At 39.2% G+C, this 18,409-nt stretch overlaps 1 protein-coding gene across 2 annotated transcripts in view; it reads right to left on the bottom strand.

Annotated features, from left to right (window-relative positions):
* MARCHF5 (membrane associated ring-CH-type finger 5) overlaps positions 1-18,409 on the bottom strand; it is a gene marked incomplete at both ends in the record, with an annotated part of 43,949 nt that overhangs the window by 3,796 nt on the left and 21,744 nt on the right. The window contains one exon of one of the 2 annotated variants that reach the window (XM_080694947.1): positions 3,823-3,998. In XM_080694947.1, coding sequence (XP_080551073.1) covers positions 3,823-3,998 — 176 coding nt within the window. The remainder of the gene's footprint in view (positions 1-3,822; positions 3,999-18,409) is intronic. The other variant, XM_080694948.1, reaches the window with a different exon arrangement.

Genomic DNA, 18,409 nt, shown 5'->3' with positions numbered 1-18,409 from the left:
CTTAAGCCAGCAAGGCTGGCTTTGAACCTGTGCGATCCTCCTGTCTCCGCCTCCCAAGTGCGGGGATTACAAGCGTGTGCCACAAAGCCCGGCTTATTCTTTATTTTGAAACAGGGTTTCACTAAGTTGTGGAGGGCCTCACTAGTAACTGAGGCTGTCCACGAACTGCGATCCTCCAGTCTCAGCCTCCCGAATGCTAGGATTATAAGCGTGCGCCACCACGCCCAGTTTGTTTTATTTTGAAACAGGGTCTTGCTAGGTTGCTAAGTCTCCCTACTTGCTGAGGCTGCTTTAAAATTTGTGATCCTTCTGTCTCAGCCTCCCAAGTACTGGGATTACAAGTGTGCACCACCATACCATACCCAGCTCTAAATATTTTTTATTTTTATATTTTTTGTGGTGCTGGGGCTTGAACCCCAGGGACATTATACCTCCGAGCTGCAATCCCAGCCCAATTTTTTTTATTATTTATTTTTGAAACAGGGTTTCACTAAGTTGCGGAAGACTTCAGTAAGTAGCTGAAGCTGGCTGCAAACCTGGATCCTCCTGTCTCATGCTCCCAAGTACTGGGATTACAAGCGTGTGCCCCCACACCTGGCTCTAAATACTTTTGATGGTATTAGTGGGACACATTCCCTATGAAATATGCTCAGAGATAAACGTTGTCTTTCACATGCATGTGTGTGTGTGTGTGTACACACACATATATATTTATTTATTGCAGTACTGGGGATTGAACCCAGATATGTTCTACCACTGAGCTATATCTCCAGCCCCTGTTATTTTATTCTGAGTCTTGCTAAATTACCCACGCTGAACCTTTGAACAAACTGCCTCAGATTTCTAAGTAGCTGGGATTATAGGTTCATACCACCATGACCAGCTGAAAATTACCTTCTTATAGGAAAAGTAAGGCCTAAATACAGGAAAAGTTTTTTGTTTTTGTGGGTTTAGGGATGGAACCCAGGGGCACTTGACCTCCAAGCTACAGCCCTTGCCCTATTTTTTTATTCTTTATTTTGAAACAGGGTTTCACTAAGTTGCAGAGGGCCTTACTATGTAGCTGAGACTGTCCGCAAACTGTGATCCTGTCTCAGCCTCCCAAATGCTGGGATTACAAGCATGCGCCACCACGCCCAGCCCAGGAAAAATTAAATAGAAAAAAATAGTTATAAGAAATGTCACTTGGTAAGCTGGGCATGGTGAGATATGCTTGTAATCCCAGCATCTGGAAGGCGGAGACAGGAGGATCACAGTTTGGAGACAGCCTCAGCTACTTAGTGAGGCTCTTTCAACTCAGTGAGACCGTTTCAAAATAAGGAATAAAAAACAGGGTGTAGCTTTTGGTCAGCACAAGATTAGCTGCCATTTAAAGAATAAAAATGGCATGAATGCAGAAGAAATCACAGTAGGCTGAGTTGCCTGCTAAGTTTCATGGAGGAAAATCAGCTAAACCTGGAAAGAGAGTTTAGATTTGGATATGTAGAGAAAAGACTGTAAGAGCAGAAAGTAGGCAGGGAGGGTGAAAGTAGGCCGGCCGAGGGACCCGGTAAACTAAACAACACATGAATGGGTTGGAGGAGACATCCCAATAGGCCTCAAAGTGGAATGAAGTCTGACTGTGGAAGACCCTGCAGTCCTTTTCAAGTCTAGTGATTCTCAATCTTTACTGATTACAGTCATCACAAATGATATTTTACTATTTGTAATTCATTGCAGTAACTATATCCAGATTTTTGATTGTCATCAACAATCAACATTTTCTGAAGAAGCCTTATAATACTTTGTTGGACCATGACTATTAAAGGAACAATCATAGACTGCTCACTATAGATAGGTTCATGCAACTTCTAGAATATTAGATATACTCTATCCTCTTTTTTTCCATATATACTCTACATTACAGAAAAGCAAAATATAGCACCTATAAACTGTCAACTACTACTGAGTTACTTAATGAACACCAAACCAGTCTAGATGCTGCTCCTGCAAACCACTACTTAAGGTAGTAGAGATTTTAAGCGAGGTTATAAGATGTTGGAGGATATCTTAGGAAGATTCATTTGGAAGAATAGACAGTATGATGTCAGAGAGATTAATTAGGAGGCTCCTTCAGCCAACCAGGTATAATGGTGGAGTGACAAGAAATCAGGTGGTTAAGATAGAATGGAAGCCACAAATGCAAGACCTATCAACATGGAAAAACTACCCGAACTTGTTTAGTAGACTGAAGAGGGCTATGAAAAGAACAAAGGCAATCCCAAGATTATAAGATGTTAACTCTATAGATGGGAAAATAGTGGGAATTAAAGATACAAAAAAATTATCTTGGGGAATAAACTTGGTTTCAAACTGAAGAAAAGACAAGTTTGATTTCAGTGTTGAGTGTGAAGTCACAATAGGTCATTCAAGAATCGCCAAGCTGCAGTTGGGTGTGGTAGCGCATACCTGTAATCTCAGTAGTTGGGAAGCTGAAACAGGAGGATCACAAGTTTGAAGCCAACCTCAGCAACTTTGTGAGGCTCTCAGAAACTTAGCAAGACCCTGTTATTCTGTTTCCAAACAAGGAATTAAACAGGTCTGGGGTATTAGCCCAGAGATAGAAGACTCCTAGATTCCATCCCTACTACTACAAAGAAAAAAAGAAAAAAAAAAAAAAAAAAAAAGCCAAGTTGCAACTGCAGGACTGGATTCAAGGAAAGAACAGGGTGACAGAACCAAACACACACACAAAGAAGATGACAGTTGAAAATTCTTAAGAGGTTTAAAATTTAAGTCTCTTTAATCTTCAACTGTTACCGACTGCAGCATTGTTTACAATAGCAAAAGACTGGAAGTAACTACTCATCAACAAGAGATTAGTTAATAAACTATTATATTTGCTATGTAAATTTCTGTGTATTCATGTGAAAAGGCCTCCATGATTCACTATGGAAAAAAAAAAAAAAGGGGCTGCAAGCCAGGCATCGTGGCCCCCATCTGTAATCCTACTACTCGGGAGACTGAAGCAAGAGGATTGCAGGTTTGAGGCCAGCTTTAGCACTGTAGGGAGACCTGTTTCAAAATAAAGGGTTGCCAGGCGTGGTGGCGCACACTTGTAATCCCCACGCTTGGGAGGCTGAAACAGGAGGATCGCACAGGTTCAAAGACAGCCTCAGCTACTCAGTGAGGCTTCCAGCAACTTAGTGAGACCCTGTTTCCAAATAAAATATAAAAAAGGTCTGGGAGTATACCCCGGAGGTAGAAAGCCTCTGGGTTCCACCCCCAGTACCACCAAAAATAAATAAATTAAAAAAATAAAAATAAAAAAGGGCTGGGCTCAGAGGTAGAATGCCCCTGGGTCTAATCCCTAGTACCAAATACATCCACACAGCAGCAGCAACAACACAACAAAGAGGGCTGCAACTATAATATGCCTCTTGGTGGGGGTAAGAAAGTGGAGGAAAGTCAGGAATATATATCAAACAGTACTGGCTACCTGGGGAAGTGAAGGACATGAGTAGAAAGACTTCATTACATAGCTTTTATTTTTAAGCTATGTTATTATTAACTTATTCAAAGTAATTTAAAAACTCCTAAAATTTATTTAGTAACCCTCAAATCAAAAGTAGTAATACAGCCGGGCCAGGTGGTGCACACTTGAAATCCCCGCGCTTGGGAGGCTGAGACAGGAGGATCTCACAGGTTCGAAGCCAACCTCAGCTACTTAGTGAGGCTCTCAGTAACTTAGTGAGACCCTGTTTCCAAATAAAGTATAAAAATAGGTCCGGGAGTGTAGCCCGGAGGTAAAAAAGCCCCTGGGTTCCACCCCTAGTACCACACACACACAAAAAAAGTAGTATCACTGAACAGAGTAAAGTAGCGAACCTGCATCACTGTCACTGCTCCGTAAGTCACAGCTGTCCAATAGATAGAGCCAACCATTATTCCTGCTGCAGCGAACGGACAAGCTTTAGAGATCAGTCTATCTGCCAGATCCAAGACGTAAACGACTGGACCTGTGATATAAAGAAAGTGAGGAAAGTTTCAATTAAAAGGTGGACTTTAAAAATTATTCCTTCAATATTTTTATTGATCTAAAATACTTTAATGAAGTTGGATATCCTGATGCTTTAAAATAACTTATAATTTGATGGAAACTCAGATTTGAATAGTTTGGAATTTCCTAGTCATTTGCACAAATAGATAATATTACTTCCTAAATTTTAAGAATTTGCCTGTTCACACTTTTATCTCTGTTGCTGAACCTATAAATTAGAGTTCAAATATAGCTGCTTCTTGTGAAGGAGAGTCCTCTCACTTCCACTTCCTTATCATGCTGGCTATTGAAAGGCCATTTTAGCTTGCTCTTTCAAAGGTTCCTGGCAACCATTAAATTCTTAGTACTTGGTAAGAATACCACTTCTCTGACTTGATACATTGGGCATCTTGGTACAGTATATAAAGGTAAACAAGGTTACTTTCCTGTAGTTACACAAAATCAATTTAGTTTGATTTTCAATATGTTATATGTAGTTGAATATTATTCTTTCACAAGCTTCTTTTTATGATACTAGTTTTTATGGCATTTGAGAGGCAATACATGATAATTATAATACTACTTGTGTGCTTACTATTGGAGATACTCTACCAAATGCCATTAAGCTCAATATAATTTAGCTCCACAATTTTTGAGAAGAGTAGAAGGGTCTCAGGCCTGTTCAAAGCAAGTCCAAAGAACTGGAAATCTAAGTGTACCCAAAGGCTTTTTATGCCTTTTGATTTAGTAACTGTTATATCTGCTTAACACCTCCAGTACATACAAACTATTAATGTAGACATTTTCTTAGAATTGTGTAAGAGTTATTACCTACTTCCTGGGGAGGGGGTTACAATCTAAAGGATGCAATACACAAAAGCAGTTATCTTCATTGTACAAACAAACTAACACAGCAATCTACTGCTAAAATAATTAAGAACAAAGCATCGGATGGAGTCCTCTATCAAGATTTCGCACTGGTTGCTAAAGGCAGTGATCTCACATGTCACTGTATAAAGAGGAATAGGGCATTAAAGCATAAAGACACATAAGGACACTGGGCGTGGTGGAGCATGCTTGTAATCCTAGCATTTGGGAGGCTGAGATTGGAGGACTGCGGTTCGTGGCCAGCCTCAGCTACTGATTGCAGGTTTCAGACCAGTGTCCAGTAACTTAACAAAACCTTGGCATTATATGCATCATTAGTTAATCTCACAGGGTTTAAATCTCAAAATACACAATTTTCCTGGGTTCAATTTATAGTGAGCCACCAAAAATCTCGTGAATGCTGGTACTAGAAGTTAAGGACCATAATGGTGTGTGTGTGTGTGTGTGTGTGTGTGTGTGTGTATTTTTGCAGTATTGGGGTTTGAATCCAAGGGCACTCTTACTGCTGAGCTATATTCCCAGCCCTTTTCATTTTTTATTTTGAGACAAAGTCTTACTACATTGTCAAGGCTGGCCTCAAACTTGTGATACTTCTGCCTTCACCTCTGGAGTCACTGGCATTATAGACACCTCTGTGTATGGCAATTTTTTCTTTTCTTTTTTGTGGTACTGGGGAGGGAAACCAGGGGCAGACTATCTCCGGAGTTATACCTCCAGCCCTATTTTTTATTCTTTATTTTTGGGGTACTAGGGATGGAACCCAGGGGCATTCCACCTCTGAGCTACACACCCAGCCCTATTTTTTTATTCTTTATTTTGAAATGGTTTCACTGAGTTGCAAAGAGCCTCACTAAGTAACTGAGGCCATCTGAGAACCACAATCCTCCTGTCTCAGCCTCTCAAATGCTGGGATTACGCCAGGCGTGGTGGCGCAAGCTTGTAATCCCCGCGCTTGGGAGGCGGAGACAGGAGGATTGTGCTGGTTTGAAGCCAGCCACGATGGCTTAAGAGCCCCTGTTTCCAAATAAAAATATAAAAATAGATCTGGGAGTGTAGCCCGGAGGTAGAAGGGCTTCCAGGAACCCCAGCACCACCAAAAAAAAAAAAAAAAAAAAGCTGGGATTACAAGCCTGTGCCACCATGCCCAGCAATATTCTTTATTTTGAAACAGGGTCTCACTGAGTTGCAAAGGGCTTCACTAAGTAGCTGAGGCTGGCTGAGAACCGTGACCCTCCTGTCTCAGCCTCCCAAGTACTGAGATTATTACAAGAGTGCCATCACGCCCATTAACTTTCATATTCTTCAATTTAAAAAAAAAGGGTTTTTTTGTTTTTGTTTTTTTGTATGTGTGTGTGTGTGGTACTGGGAATTGAACCCAGGGGATATTCTACCTCTGAGAAACACTCCTAGTCCTATTTTATTATTATTTTTTAAAGTTTTGAAGCAGGATCTTGCAAGATGAGCCTGGCCTCGAACCTACAATTCTTCTGTCTCAGCCTCCCAAGTACTGGGACTACAAGTGTGCACCACTTTGCTTGACTATAGATAACTTTTTAATTGTCAATAGTCTTTCTCTATTTGCACCTTTCCTTTCTTTCTCTGGCACCTTTTCTGTCACTGTATGGCTCTTCACTGCATCACCATTTCTTGCTTTTTCTTCTGTCTTGCCACTCATTTTTGGTCTTCTTAACTGGTTCCTCTTCTCTTTGACCACACTGTGGCCCACTCCAACTCCTACCTCATTCTACTCCCTACTGGATTATTTTGCTCTAGGTTCTCTTTTTCTTAAGTCACTTGTCACTTAACATACTTTGACTTATTAAATCTGGTTGTACTTATTAGAACATGGGAAACCATGGCCTGTGGGGCAAATCCAGTCAGCTGACTATTCTGTAAACAGAGCTTTATAGGACCATATCCACATGCCAAGTCTAAAATGTTTACCATCTGGTTCTTTACAGAAAAGGTTTGCTGACTCCTGCATTAGAACATAATCCTCCAAAGTGAAAATAACCTTTCTGGCTTTATTTATTGATGTATCTCAAGTTACTATGACTCTCAAATATTTATTGAATTCTCTGTTATGTAAAATAGTTGAGATATCTACTAATGATGTGAAGTGATATAATTGCAAACAAAAGACAAATATGTGGATGAAAATATAATTCCTAAAAAACAACCCATTACTACTTTTCTCTATCATAAACAATGACAATCTAGATGCATGAATTGTTTTTCTTCAAAAGATTTTAACCAGATGTGGTGGTACACTTGTAACCCCAGTATTTGGGAGGCTGAGACAGAAGAATTACAGGTTTGAGACTAGCCTAAGCATGTAGTGAGACTCTCATCAACCTAGCAAGACTTGGTTTCAAAATAAAAATAAGGCTGAGGCTGTAGCTCATAGGTAGAATGCCTCTGGGTTCAATCCCCAGTACTATTAAAAAAAAAAAAAAGATTATAAAAAAACTCATACTTTTAGAAATTTTCTATTCAACCCCTTGGGCTATAAGCAAAAGACGTGCCAAGTAAAATTAAGATGCAGGCTGCATTTTATAGCACCTAATAAGTTTTCCTGACAAAATTCTGTTTTAGCTTTTGTCTTAAGTTTACTTCTCATAAATACTGAGACAATTCCAGACATGCTATTCCAAGATTAGTTTAGTGTGTGTGTGTGTGTGTGTGTGTGTGTGTGTGTGTGTGTGTGTAACTAGGAATTAAATCCAGAGGCATTCTACTTCTAAGCTACACCCCTAGAACAATTTTATTTCTTATTTGGAAACTGAGTCTTACTAGGTTGCTGATAACTTCACAATTGCAGGGGCTGTCCTTGAACCTTCGATCCTCCTGTCTCAGCCTCCCAAATACTAGTATGAGGAGCATGTGCCACCATGCCTGGCTCTAGTTTAATGTTTAGAAGGAAGAATCAATAACTTAGTGTTAGACATGCCATTAGAATAAAAACTATCACCAAGGAGAGGCATTTCTGAGAGCTAAAGATGACTTAGGCAGGTAATTTGTAAGAACACTCACTGGAATACTCTGGCTGAGTCCCTAACTCATGCTCTTTCTATGGGAAAGCTTATGTACTACTGATGCCGTGGTTTAGGATCATAATTTTGTGTAAATACCAAGAGTAACTAGTCTTTCTTTTTTCAGATTATGTCACAAAGAGTAACAGGAAATGGGGAAAGACAAGACCCTAACCTGAAAAAACTCCATTTTAGTAAAAAGGAAGGAACATGAATAATGTACCATACAAGTTAAGTATCTAAGGGCATAAATGTTTTAATACTTTAAGAAGGCATTATTGAAAAGCTGGGTGTGGTGGTGCACACTTGTAATCCCAGCATTTCAGAGGCTGAGACAGGAGGATAGAGGTTTGTGGACAGTCTCGGTTATTTAGTGAGGCCCTTTGCAACTCAGTGAGACCCTGTTTCAAATTAAAGAATAAAAAATAGGGTCTGAGGGTGTCATTTGGAGGCAGAATGCCCTTGGGTTCCATCCTCAGTACTGAAAAAAAATTAAAAAAAAAAAAAGCATTATAAAACTTTAAAGCCTCATAGAGTTTTACCCCTTTATGCTTTCAACACTACTATATTTATACACTGGATGGCCACTGAAGAAGCTTTGTATAAGTTTTGAAAATCCAATAATTTAAAGAGCACTAAAGAAGCTTGCAACTAATAAAGGAAGTCTATTGTGAATTCTTTTGAACAATAAAAAGCTTTTGTAAAGACAACTATACCTCAATATTAGTAATCTCTTTTGTCTAGTAGACACTGCAAAAGTAGATTTACTACTGCTATGATTCAGGCCTGTAATTACAATTCATGGCTTGTTAAAGGTACATTTGGGGCCGGGTGCAGCAGTGCCACCCTGTAGAATCAGGTACTTGGGAGGCTGAGGAGGCAGGATCACTCAAACACAGGAGTTAAGAAGACAGCCTGAGCAACACATGAGACCCCATCTCAAACAAGCCAACCCCAAGTCAAAAATAAGCAAAAAGGTATACCTTAGAATTTAAGTAATCAGCGACCAAAGGGTAAAAAGGTAACAGTGTCCAACATCTATTTTCTGATTCTAATAATACTCTTAACTCCCAGGATCTATTTCTGGGATCCAAAGATCCTCAAATACACCCATGATCAATTCTTTTGGTTTTTTTCTTTTTCTTTTTTGTACTGGGGATGGAAGTCAGGGGCATTCTACCTTTGAGTGACACTGCCAGTCCTATTTTTTATTCTTCTTCTTCTTTTTTTTTGGTGATGGTGATACTGGGGGTGGAACCCAGAGGCTTTCTACCTCCAGGCTATACTACCAGACCTATTTTATTTTTATTTGGAAACAGAGCCTCACTAAGTAGCCGAGGCTGGCTTCAAACCTGTGCGATCCTCCTGTCTCAGCCTCCCAAGAGCTGGGATTACAAGCGTGCACCACCATGCCCAGCTTTTTATTCTTTATTTTGAAACAGGGCCTCAGTGAATTGCAAAGGGCCTCACTAAGTAGCTGAGGCTGGCTTTGAACCTGCACAATCTCAGCCTCCCGAATGCTGGGATTACACGTGTGCACCACCATGCCCAGCTTCCATTTTCAATTATTTCTATGCCTCATCAGAGTGTTAATGTCTTTAATATGAAACATGATTTAATAAGCAGATAAAGATGCTTCACAAGACAATGTCATGTAAAGTTCCTGAGAAGATAATAGCTCCCACAAACTCTAAGGTTTTCATAATCGTTTATCAGACAGATTTAACAAGCAATATAGACTTCTCACAGAAACTACTCAAACTCCTAGTATTTTTCTGTTTGCTTTACACTGAACTGGTCTTGTACCTAGACCAACTCAAAGGCCAACCTGCTAAATTAAAACACGAATCCCACTTTCAGTGTCATTCAGAAATCAGATTCTGAAGCCACTCAGTGTCCAATAATACTATAGTTCTAAACTTTCTCCTTGCTTCAAGTCTTTTTTTTTTTTTTTTTAATTGTTGTTACTCTGTGCTTGGACTATCCTGTCCCTACTTTGATCAAGTCTGTATGAAAACCCATTTCCAGTGAAAACTAACCTAACTTGATAGAGGCTCACTAGTTTCTCGACCCCACCCTATTCATATCCCATGAAGCTTCCTTTATATACTACCCCACAAAATGAACTTACCCCTTTGCTTGTGCATAATGTTAGTACTTTATGGTCTTGTTCAATGTTTGTTCAGTTGTCTCAATATTCTTTATATCTGTCCATGTCAGCATCATCTTAGACTGAAAATTCCCAAGGGGCAAGGGCCATGTCTGTTTAACTCATTTTGTACAGTGCCTAGGACAGAACCATGTACAGATAGATAGGTGCTTAAAAATGATTTTTGATGATGATTGCAATCACTCTCAAGGAACTTCTAAGGCCACAGTTGTATCAGCACATGGTGTTTGTATGTAGGGCACTATGGTCAGCTCCACAGGTCCATGAAATATAATGACAAAGGACCTAGCAGTAGCACCCTATGGCAAGTATTTAACTCAATCTGTTATTAAACACAGAAACTTTAAAGAATATTAATGGCCGAGTATGGTAGCAGATGCTTGTAATCCCAGCATTCAGGAGGCTGAGACAGGAGGATTGTGGCTCTCGGATAGCCTCAGCTACTTAGTGAGGTCATTTGCAACCCAGTGAGACCCTGTTTCAAAATAAGAAATAAAATCCAGAAGTGGTGGCGCACACTTGTAATCTCTGCCCTTGGGAGGCTGAGACAGGAGGACTGTGAAGGTTCAAAGCCAGCCTCAGCTACTTAGTGAGGGTCTCAGCAACTTAGTGAGACCCTGTTTCCAAATAAAATAATGAATAGGTCTGGGAGTATAGCCCGGGGGTAGAAAGCCCGTGGGTTCCATCCCAGATACAAAAAAAAAAGAAAAAAAGAAAAAAAGAAAAAACAGGGCTGCGGGTGTAGTTCAGAGGTAGAATGCCCCTGGATTACACCCCCAGTATCATACAAAGAATGAATATTAATTATATGATCCTAATCCAACAACTATGGATTTTCCTGAAAATATGAAATTATACCAAAGCAACCAACTCAATTAAGAATTAAAAGTATGTGGAAATCTTGATGAAATAGTGAAGTTTTAATTCTTTAGCATTCATCATTGTCTTGAACACTAGACTTTGGATGCTAGGTCCAAGACAGCTTATATAAGTTTCATATTTGATTTACTTGTAGATGGAGATTTTTATCATCTTCATGTAAGGAAAAAAACCCTGCAAATTTGAGCTACAGGTTAATAAGAAGTTAGTCATTAGATTGTAAAAAGAGAAGTAGGAATATATTCATTTTTAGATAATCAAACTAATAGTAAAAAACCATTAATTTATTAAAAAACGATTAGTTCATTAAAAAATGAAGAATAAAGGGTCTAGGGTATGGTACTGATCTATTTTGATGCACTATATATACTATATCTGTGTATCTTTATTTCACATTATCATGATTATAATTAAAAATCAATAACTAGTTCTTGGGTAAGGGTAAGCTTACATTTTTTTCCTCTCACAATAAAATAGCCCATAGAATACCTGTAGGCTAGCAGGTCAAGTACTAAGTACTTATAAGGTACCTATAGTACATATAACAATTTCCTATGCATTAAAGTAACTGTAAGTAGTTAGGCTTGGTGGTGCATACCTGTAATCCCAATACTTGGGAGGAATGAAAGCTCTTTGCCATTCTCAGCAACTTAGTGAGATTTTTTTTTTTTTTTTTTTACAGGTCTGGGGATAGAAGCCAGGGGCATTGTACCTCCGAGCTATACCCCTTGCCCTATTTTTTTATTCTTTATTTTGAAACCGGGTCTCACTGAGTTGCAGAGGGCCTCACTAAGTAGCTGAGGCTGTCCATAAACCGCGATCCTCTGGTCTCAGCCTCCCAATCCCCAGAACAACACTACCACAAAAAAAAAAAAAAAAAAAAAAAGTACTAAGTAATATTTAGCATGTTAGTTGCTGCCTCCAAGGAGCCTATAATCTAGTTAAGGACAAGCAATAATTTACATTAGGTAAAAAACTTTATGGCAAAATTTAAAAATGTATGATAGCATGGTATAAACTAATTTTGCAGCCTACTAAATATATATATATATATATAAATTTTAAGTGAAGTGAAAACCTTTACTGCAAAATTAAGAAATGTATAGTAGTATGGTTTGAACTATATAGATGATAAGAAAATTTTAGGTAAAAATTATAGGAGGGATAAAAATAGTTTTTAATTTCTGTTTTTTTTTTTTTTTTTCCCCTGAGTGGGGATTAAACCCAGGGGTATTCTACCACTGAGCTACACCCCCAGCCCTTTTGTAAATTTTGAAACAGGGTCTGGCTAGGTTGTTGAGACTGGCCTTGAACCTGCAATCCTCCTGTCTCAGCCTCCCAAATATTGGGATTACAGGCATGTGCCACCATATCTGGCCTGACTTTTAACCTGGACTTAAAATCTCTGATGTGAAAAAGGAGACCAGTTCTAACAAAGAATAAAATTACAAGTAAATCAAGTAAAAAAACAAACCAAACAGGGTAAATAAGACTCTTTAACAGGAGGTAGATGTTTTTAAGGTATTAGAATCACCATCAGTTATCTTTTAATTAATACACCGTTTTTAGAGGAAGATAAGCTGGTATTCCTGTCCTGTTTTAAAGCAATACCTCAAACTCCTAGACTCAAGTGATCCTCCTGCCTCAGCCTCCTGAGCAACTGGGACTACAGGGGTGTACCACCAATCCCAGCTAAAATATGCTTCTTCTAAATTCAATGTACACAGAAACCACCTGATGATCTCACTCAAATACAGACTGTAGTTCAGTCAAACATGGCAGGGAAGTGAACAGGTGGTGTTTTGCATTCCAGAAGACAACACAATGTTGATAATGCTTAGATCATCCTCTGAAGTGTAAGGATATTAAGTAAGTACATACATACAACTGGCCTGACTCATTAGAAAAAAGTAAATCTTAAGATGGAGATGGGGAGCCGGGTGTGGTGGCGCACGCTTGTAATCCCAGCATTCGTGAGTCTGAGACCGGAGATTCGCAGTTCGCAGACAGCCTCAGCTATTTAGTGAGGCCCTCTGCAACCTAGTGAGACCCTGTTACAAAAAAAATAAAAGCCGGGTGTGGTGGTGCACGCTTGTAATCCCAGCTTTCGGGAGGCTGAGACAAGAGGATCGCGGTTCACAGACAGCCTCAGCTACTTAGTGAGGCCCTCTGCAACTCAGTGAGACCTGGTTTTAAAATAAAGAATAAAAAATAGGGCAGGGGGTTTAGCTCAGAGGTCAAATGCCCCTGGGTTCCATCTCCAGACCCACACACACAAAAAAAGAAAAATAGGGCAGGAGGTGTAGCTCAGAGGTCAAATGCCCCTGGGTTCCATCCCCAAACCCACCAAAAAAAAAAAAAAAAAAAAAAAAAAGATGGAGTAGCAAAGAGTGAGAAGGATGAAAATCTGGGTAGTTCTCCAAATTGTTCATAAGTGAGCATGGCAAGTTTCCTATCAACAATGAGGAACATACACTTATATCATCCTTTCATTCCTGCCACCACTATGTCCCAGAAAAGCAGAACTGGCCAGGCTGAGGCCAAATCAATATAACTTAAAAACCAAAATAAAAACAAAACCCCTGCTACAGGTATCACCCCACAGAATTAACCATTACTTTTTCCTCTTTGCATCTTTTCTTACATGTCCTATTCTTTTTTCTAGCTAGTATTTCTCAACTGTTGTTTGGGGACCACTGCCAGTCCCTGGCTATTGATCTATAAAGAATTTGAGGGGAAAAAACTGATAAAAATTTTAATCATTAACTTTTCAAAAATTTGAAAAGACTAATCAGGACTTTCAAAAAATTATTTAGGTTAATTGCTGTTACATTTCAAGGGACATCCAAACTTACAACTTTCACAAAATGAATCAAGAGTTCAAGAATGTTCATTAAAAAGTAAGAAAGAGACTTCTGGGAAGATGGCGACCGAGAAAAGGAGCTAAAACTCAATCTCTATTGCCACAAAATCAGCACTTTTCATAGCCAGAAAATGCCATCAGCAGAGAAATAAAAAATGTAAACACAGGGACAGAGGAAAAAAAAGACTAGAAGAACAACCAGAGACCAGAAATCAAGCCCACAATGCAGCAGCGGAGCCACGCCAGCACCATCTTCCCTCACAGCACCAGGATCCAGAGAGGAAAGGCAAACAAGGAGCTGAAGTGAGCTGCTGCGGATCATTTGGGTGTGATTCAGCAGTTCTTTCAGTGCAAAGACTGTCTAAAACTCCCAGTGGTCAAGCTCATCATGACTTCCAGGGACTCAGAATGGAGCTCAAAACCAGAAAAGAAATACGCCAGCCTCACGGCCAAGGGCGTAGCAGTGGTGCCATATTGCCAGCAGCGACAGCCTCACGGCCGAGGGCGTGGCAGCAGCGCCATATTGCCAGCAGCGACAGCAAGTTCACCACGCCCTCAACAGCTCCTGGTCAACACACACAATAACCGTCAGTGAAATTGAGGCCCCTAAAGGAGAAATCCCTGTACTGCACTTCCAGGGACTTTGATAATCTCCCTGGGTCTGAGATTTTGCAGTCCAACCCAGTGAAGGAGTAGCGGTGGCAGAGATACCACACCTTAGTCGCAGCTCCCCGTGGGAAAACGCCCAGCCCGGCACCTCCCCTCCCCCAGTCTCACGCAGCCTTGATTAACTTCCTCGGTCTGAGACTTTGAGATACAACCCAGTAAAGGAGTAGTGGTGGCTGAGATTACCACAGACTCGAGATACAGAGCACCCTAAGTGAAGTCGTAGTGATTCAGGGAAGGCACAAACTTCTGAAATCATGGGAAAGAGGAACAACAATAGAGCAATGAATGCTCACAACTCCCTATTATCAGAACCTGATAACACAGAAATTCAGAGATCTCCAGAAGATCAAATCAGGAATATAACTGTAGAAATAATACAGGACCTTCTAAAAGAATTTAGAGAGTCTAAAAGAAATAAAGGATGCAATCATTAAAGTAAAGGCCTCAATTCAAAGTATAAACAATCGATTAGACGACATGGAGAACAGAATCTCGCTCCTAGGAGATGATCACTCCAAAAACGAACGCATAATTTCTAACTTAGAAAAAAAACTCAGACAGCAGGAATTTGACACTGAAGAAATATGGGCCCATTTTAAGAGAGCTAACCTAAGAATAATTGGAATAGAGGAGTGAAAAGGTGAAACCAAAGGGATCAATAACATCTTCAAAGAAATAATAGCAGAAAATTTTCCAAACATAGAGCAAGAGATTCCCCACACCACATAATTGTCAAAATGACCAATGTGGAAGCCAAGCAAAGAATCTTAAAGGAAACAAAAACAAAAGGACAAGTGACATTCAGAGGCAAATGAATTAGAATCACTCCAGACTTCCCAAACCAAGTCATGAAAGCCAGAAGGGTGGGGAGTAACATATTCCAAACTCTGAAAGAAAACAACTTCCAGCCAAAATTTCCTACCCAGCAAAATTTTCTATCAAATTAGATGGGGAAATAAGAAGCTTCCACGACAAACAGAAAAACAAGGAATTTATGTCATCAAAACCAGCGCTAGAGAAAATACTCAAAGAGATTAACTACAAAGAAGAAATAGGTAATACACACCAAAACCAGAGAAACAAGATTTTCCATCCAGCAGACAACTAAGCAAAGAAGAATTTATTCATGTGTTTATTGGTTAAAATCTTTGGAGATTCATTATTTATTTTAGTCTTTTACCTATTTCTAAATTGTATTGTTTGCTTTTATTGTTGCTAATTTTTAGGATTTCTATTTGGAATATTAATATACCTTCAGATATAGCATTTGGAAATATTTTATCCCATTCTATCAGTAACTTTTAACTCTGTTTACACTGTCTTTGGATGTATAGTATTTTTTATTTTTTAGGAAGTTTGTTTGTTTATTCTGTTGTTGCCTGTGCCTTTGAAATCATATCCAAGAAATCACTGCCAATTTCAATACTGTGAAGTGTTATGACCCAGGTTTTCTTCTAAAAGTTTATAGTCTTAAGATTTACATTTAGGTCTTTTATCTATTTTGAGTTAATATTTGTATATGGTGTTAGGTAAGGGTCCAAATTTATTCTTTTTCATGTAATTATTATTTTTCAACAATATTTAGTGAAAGGATCATTATTTTCCTTCACCAAATGTTCTTGGACACCTTGTCAAAAATAACTTGACCATATATGGAAGAATTTATTTCTAGGCTTTTTATTTTACTCCACTGGTTTATATATCAGCCTTTATAGGAGTACTATACTGTTTCAATTAATGTAGCTTTATAAGGTTTGAAATCAGAAAATGTACATCTTCTAGCTTTGTTCTTTTTTGAGATTGTTTTGGGTATTTAGAGTTCATATTTCATGTTAGGATAGATTTTTTTCTGGAAAAAAAAATGTATGATAGTTTCACCTTAAAAAAAAAAAGAAAAAAGTATCCTCTGGTAAGAAAGAAAGCAAAAAGAAATATTGAAATGTTATTTCTAAGTGATCAAAAGTTTGATATCAGACAAATGAATCTGTTATGTGAGATTATCATTGTTAATTTAGGATAAATTGCTATAATATTAGATGTCAACCACTAAGCCAAGCATGGGAAGGAGGGAGGGGAAGGGAATGGTGTGGGGTAGGGGCTAAGTGGGAGATGTGTGCATGTATGTCTACACAAGTTTTTTTTATCCCATTATGATGTATGAATACAGTACACCAATAAAATATAAATTAATTAAAAAAAAAAAGTAAGAAAGAGCCAGGCATGGTGGTGTATGCTTGGAATCCCAGTACTTGGGAAGCGGAGCCTGTAGGACCACAGGTTTTTGGCCAGCCTCAGTTACTTAGTGAGGCCCTCTGAAGCTTAGTGAGATCTTGTTTCAAAATAAAAAACAGGGCTGGGGGGGTGTAGCTCAGAGGTATAATGCCCCTGGGTTCAATCCCAAGTATAAGAAAGAAAGAAAGAAAGAAAGAAAGAAAGAAAGAAAGAAAGAAAGAAAGAAAGAAAGAAAATTTAACTCACCACGTCTTAAATATTAACAGTATGATCTCAGAAGATTGTGTGGTTGAGCCAGGTGTGGTGGTGCATGCTTGTAATCCCAGTACTTGGGAGGCTGAGACAGAGGATTGCAGGTTCATGGCTAGCCTCAGCTACATAGTGAGGCCCTCTAAAACTTAGTGAGAGAGAACCTATATCAAAATAAAGGATAAAAAATAGGGCTGGGAATGTAGCTTGGATGTAGAATGCCCCTGGGTTCCATTTCTGATACACACACACACACACACACACACACACACACACACACAAAGATGATTGTGTGATCTTAGAACGGACTGTGACAAGTGAATTAGGAGTGATTATAGCCTATACCAGGACACACTACTATTCCCACTGTGTTACAATAATTATATTACACATACATAGGGACAAGAGAACACAAAACTATTCATATCATTTTTCTAGTCAGTATATCAACGTCTCTATTATGAATTTTGTCACTAAAAACACACAACTACAGTCAAACGTACTTCAACTTCTTTTTACAAAACAGGTGTTACTTGTCAGCTGCAAAATTAATTATAAATATGCTCAGAGAGCCGGGCGTGGTGGCGCACACTTGTGATTCCTGTGCTTGGGAGGCTGAGACAGGGAGACTGCACAGGTTCGAAGCCAGCCTCAGCTACTTAGTGAGACTCTCAGCAACTTAGTGAGATCCTGTTTCCAAATAAAAGTATAAAATAGGCCTGGGAGTATAGCCCAGAGGTAGAAAAGCCCCTGGGTTCCCCAGCACCACCACAAAAAAAAAAAAAAAAAAAAAAAATGCTGAGAGAGAAACAACCTACTGGCAAAAATTCGGACGATAACTGGACATTATGTAATATGTGTTATATACTGAGAAAGAATAATTACCACAAATACATTTGTTTTATGGTTGTACAAAATCACTAGTATAAAGAATATGATCAACCCTTAGCATATCCATGTGCAAAATGTAAATTAAGAAATAGAGACAAATTTTTTTTGGGGGTGGTACTGGGGATGGAACGTAGAGGCTTTCTACCTCCGGGCTATAGTCCCAGACCTTTCCTTTTATATATTTTATTTGGAAACAGGGTCTCACTAAGTTGCTGAAAGTCTCACTCAGTAGCTGAGGCTGCTTCGAACCCGTGCGATCCTCCTGTCTCAGCCTCCCAAGTGCGGGGATTACAAGTGTGCGCCACCACACCTGGCCAAATTTTTTTGTTTATACCCAGTAGAATTCTACCTCTGAGCTATACCCCCAGCCCTATTTTATTAATTTTAAAACAGGATGCCTGTCACCATGTAGAGGCCCCTGCTAAATTGCTGAGGCTGCCCTTAAACCTATGATCCTTTTGTTTTAGCCTCCCAAGTACTGGGATTACAAGCATGTGCTACCGTGCCAAGCATACAGG

This window comes from Muscardinus avellanarius (assembly GCF_963383645.1).
Source record: "Muscardinus avellanarius genome assembly, chromosome: 4".
In the NCBI taxonomy this organism is placed as follows: Eukaryota; Metazoa; Chordata; class Mammalia; order Rodentia; family Gliridae; genus Muscardinus; species Muscardinus avellanarius.
The sequence above is the reverse complement of the archived record's forward strand: the minus strand, read 5'-3'. Positions and strand labels throughout refer to the sequence as shown.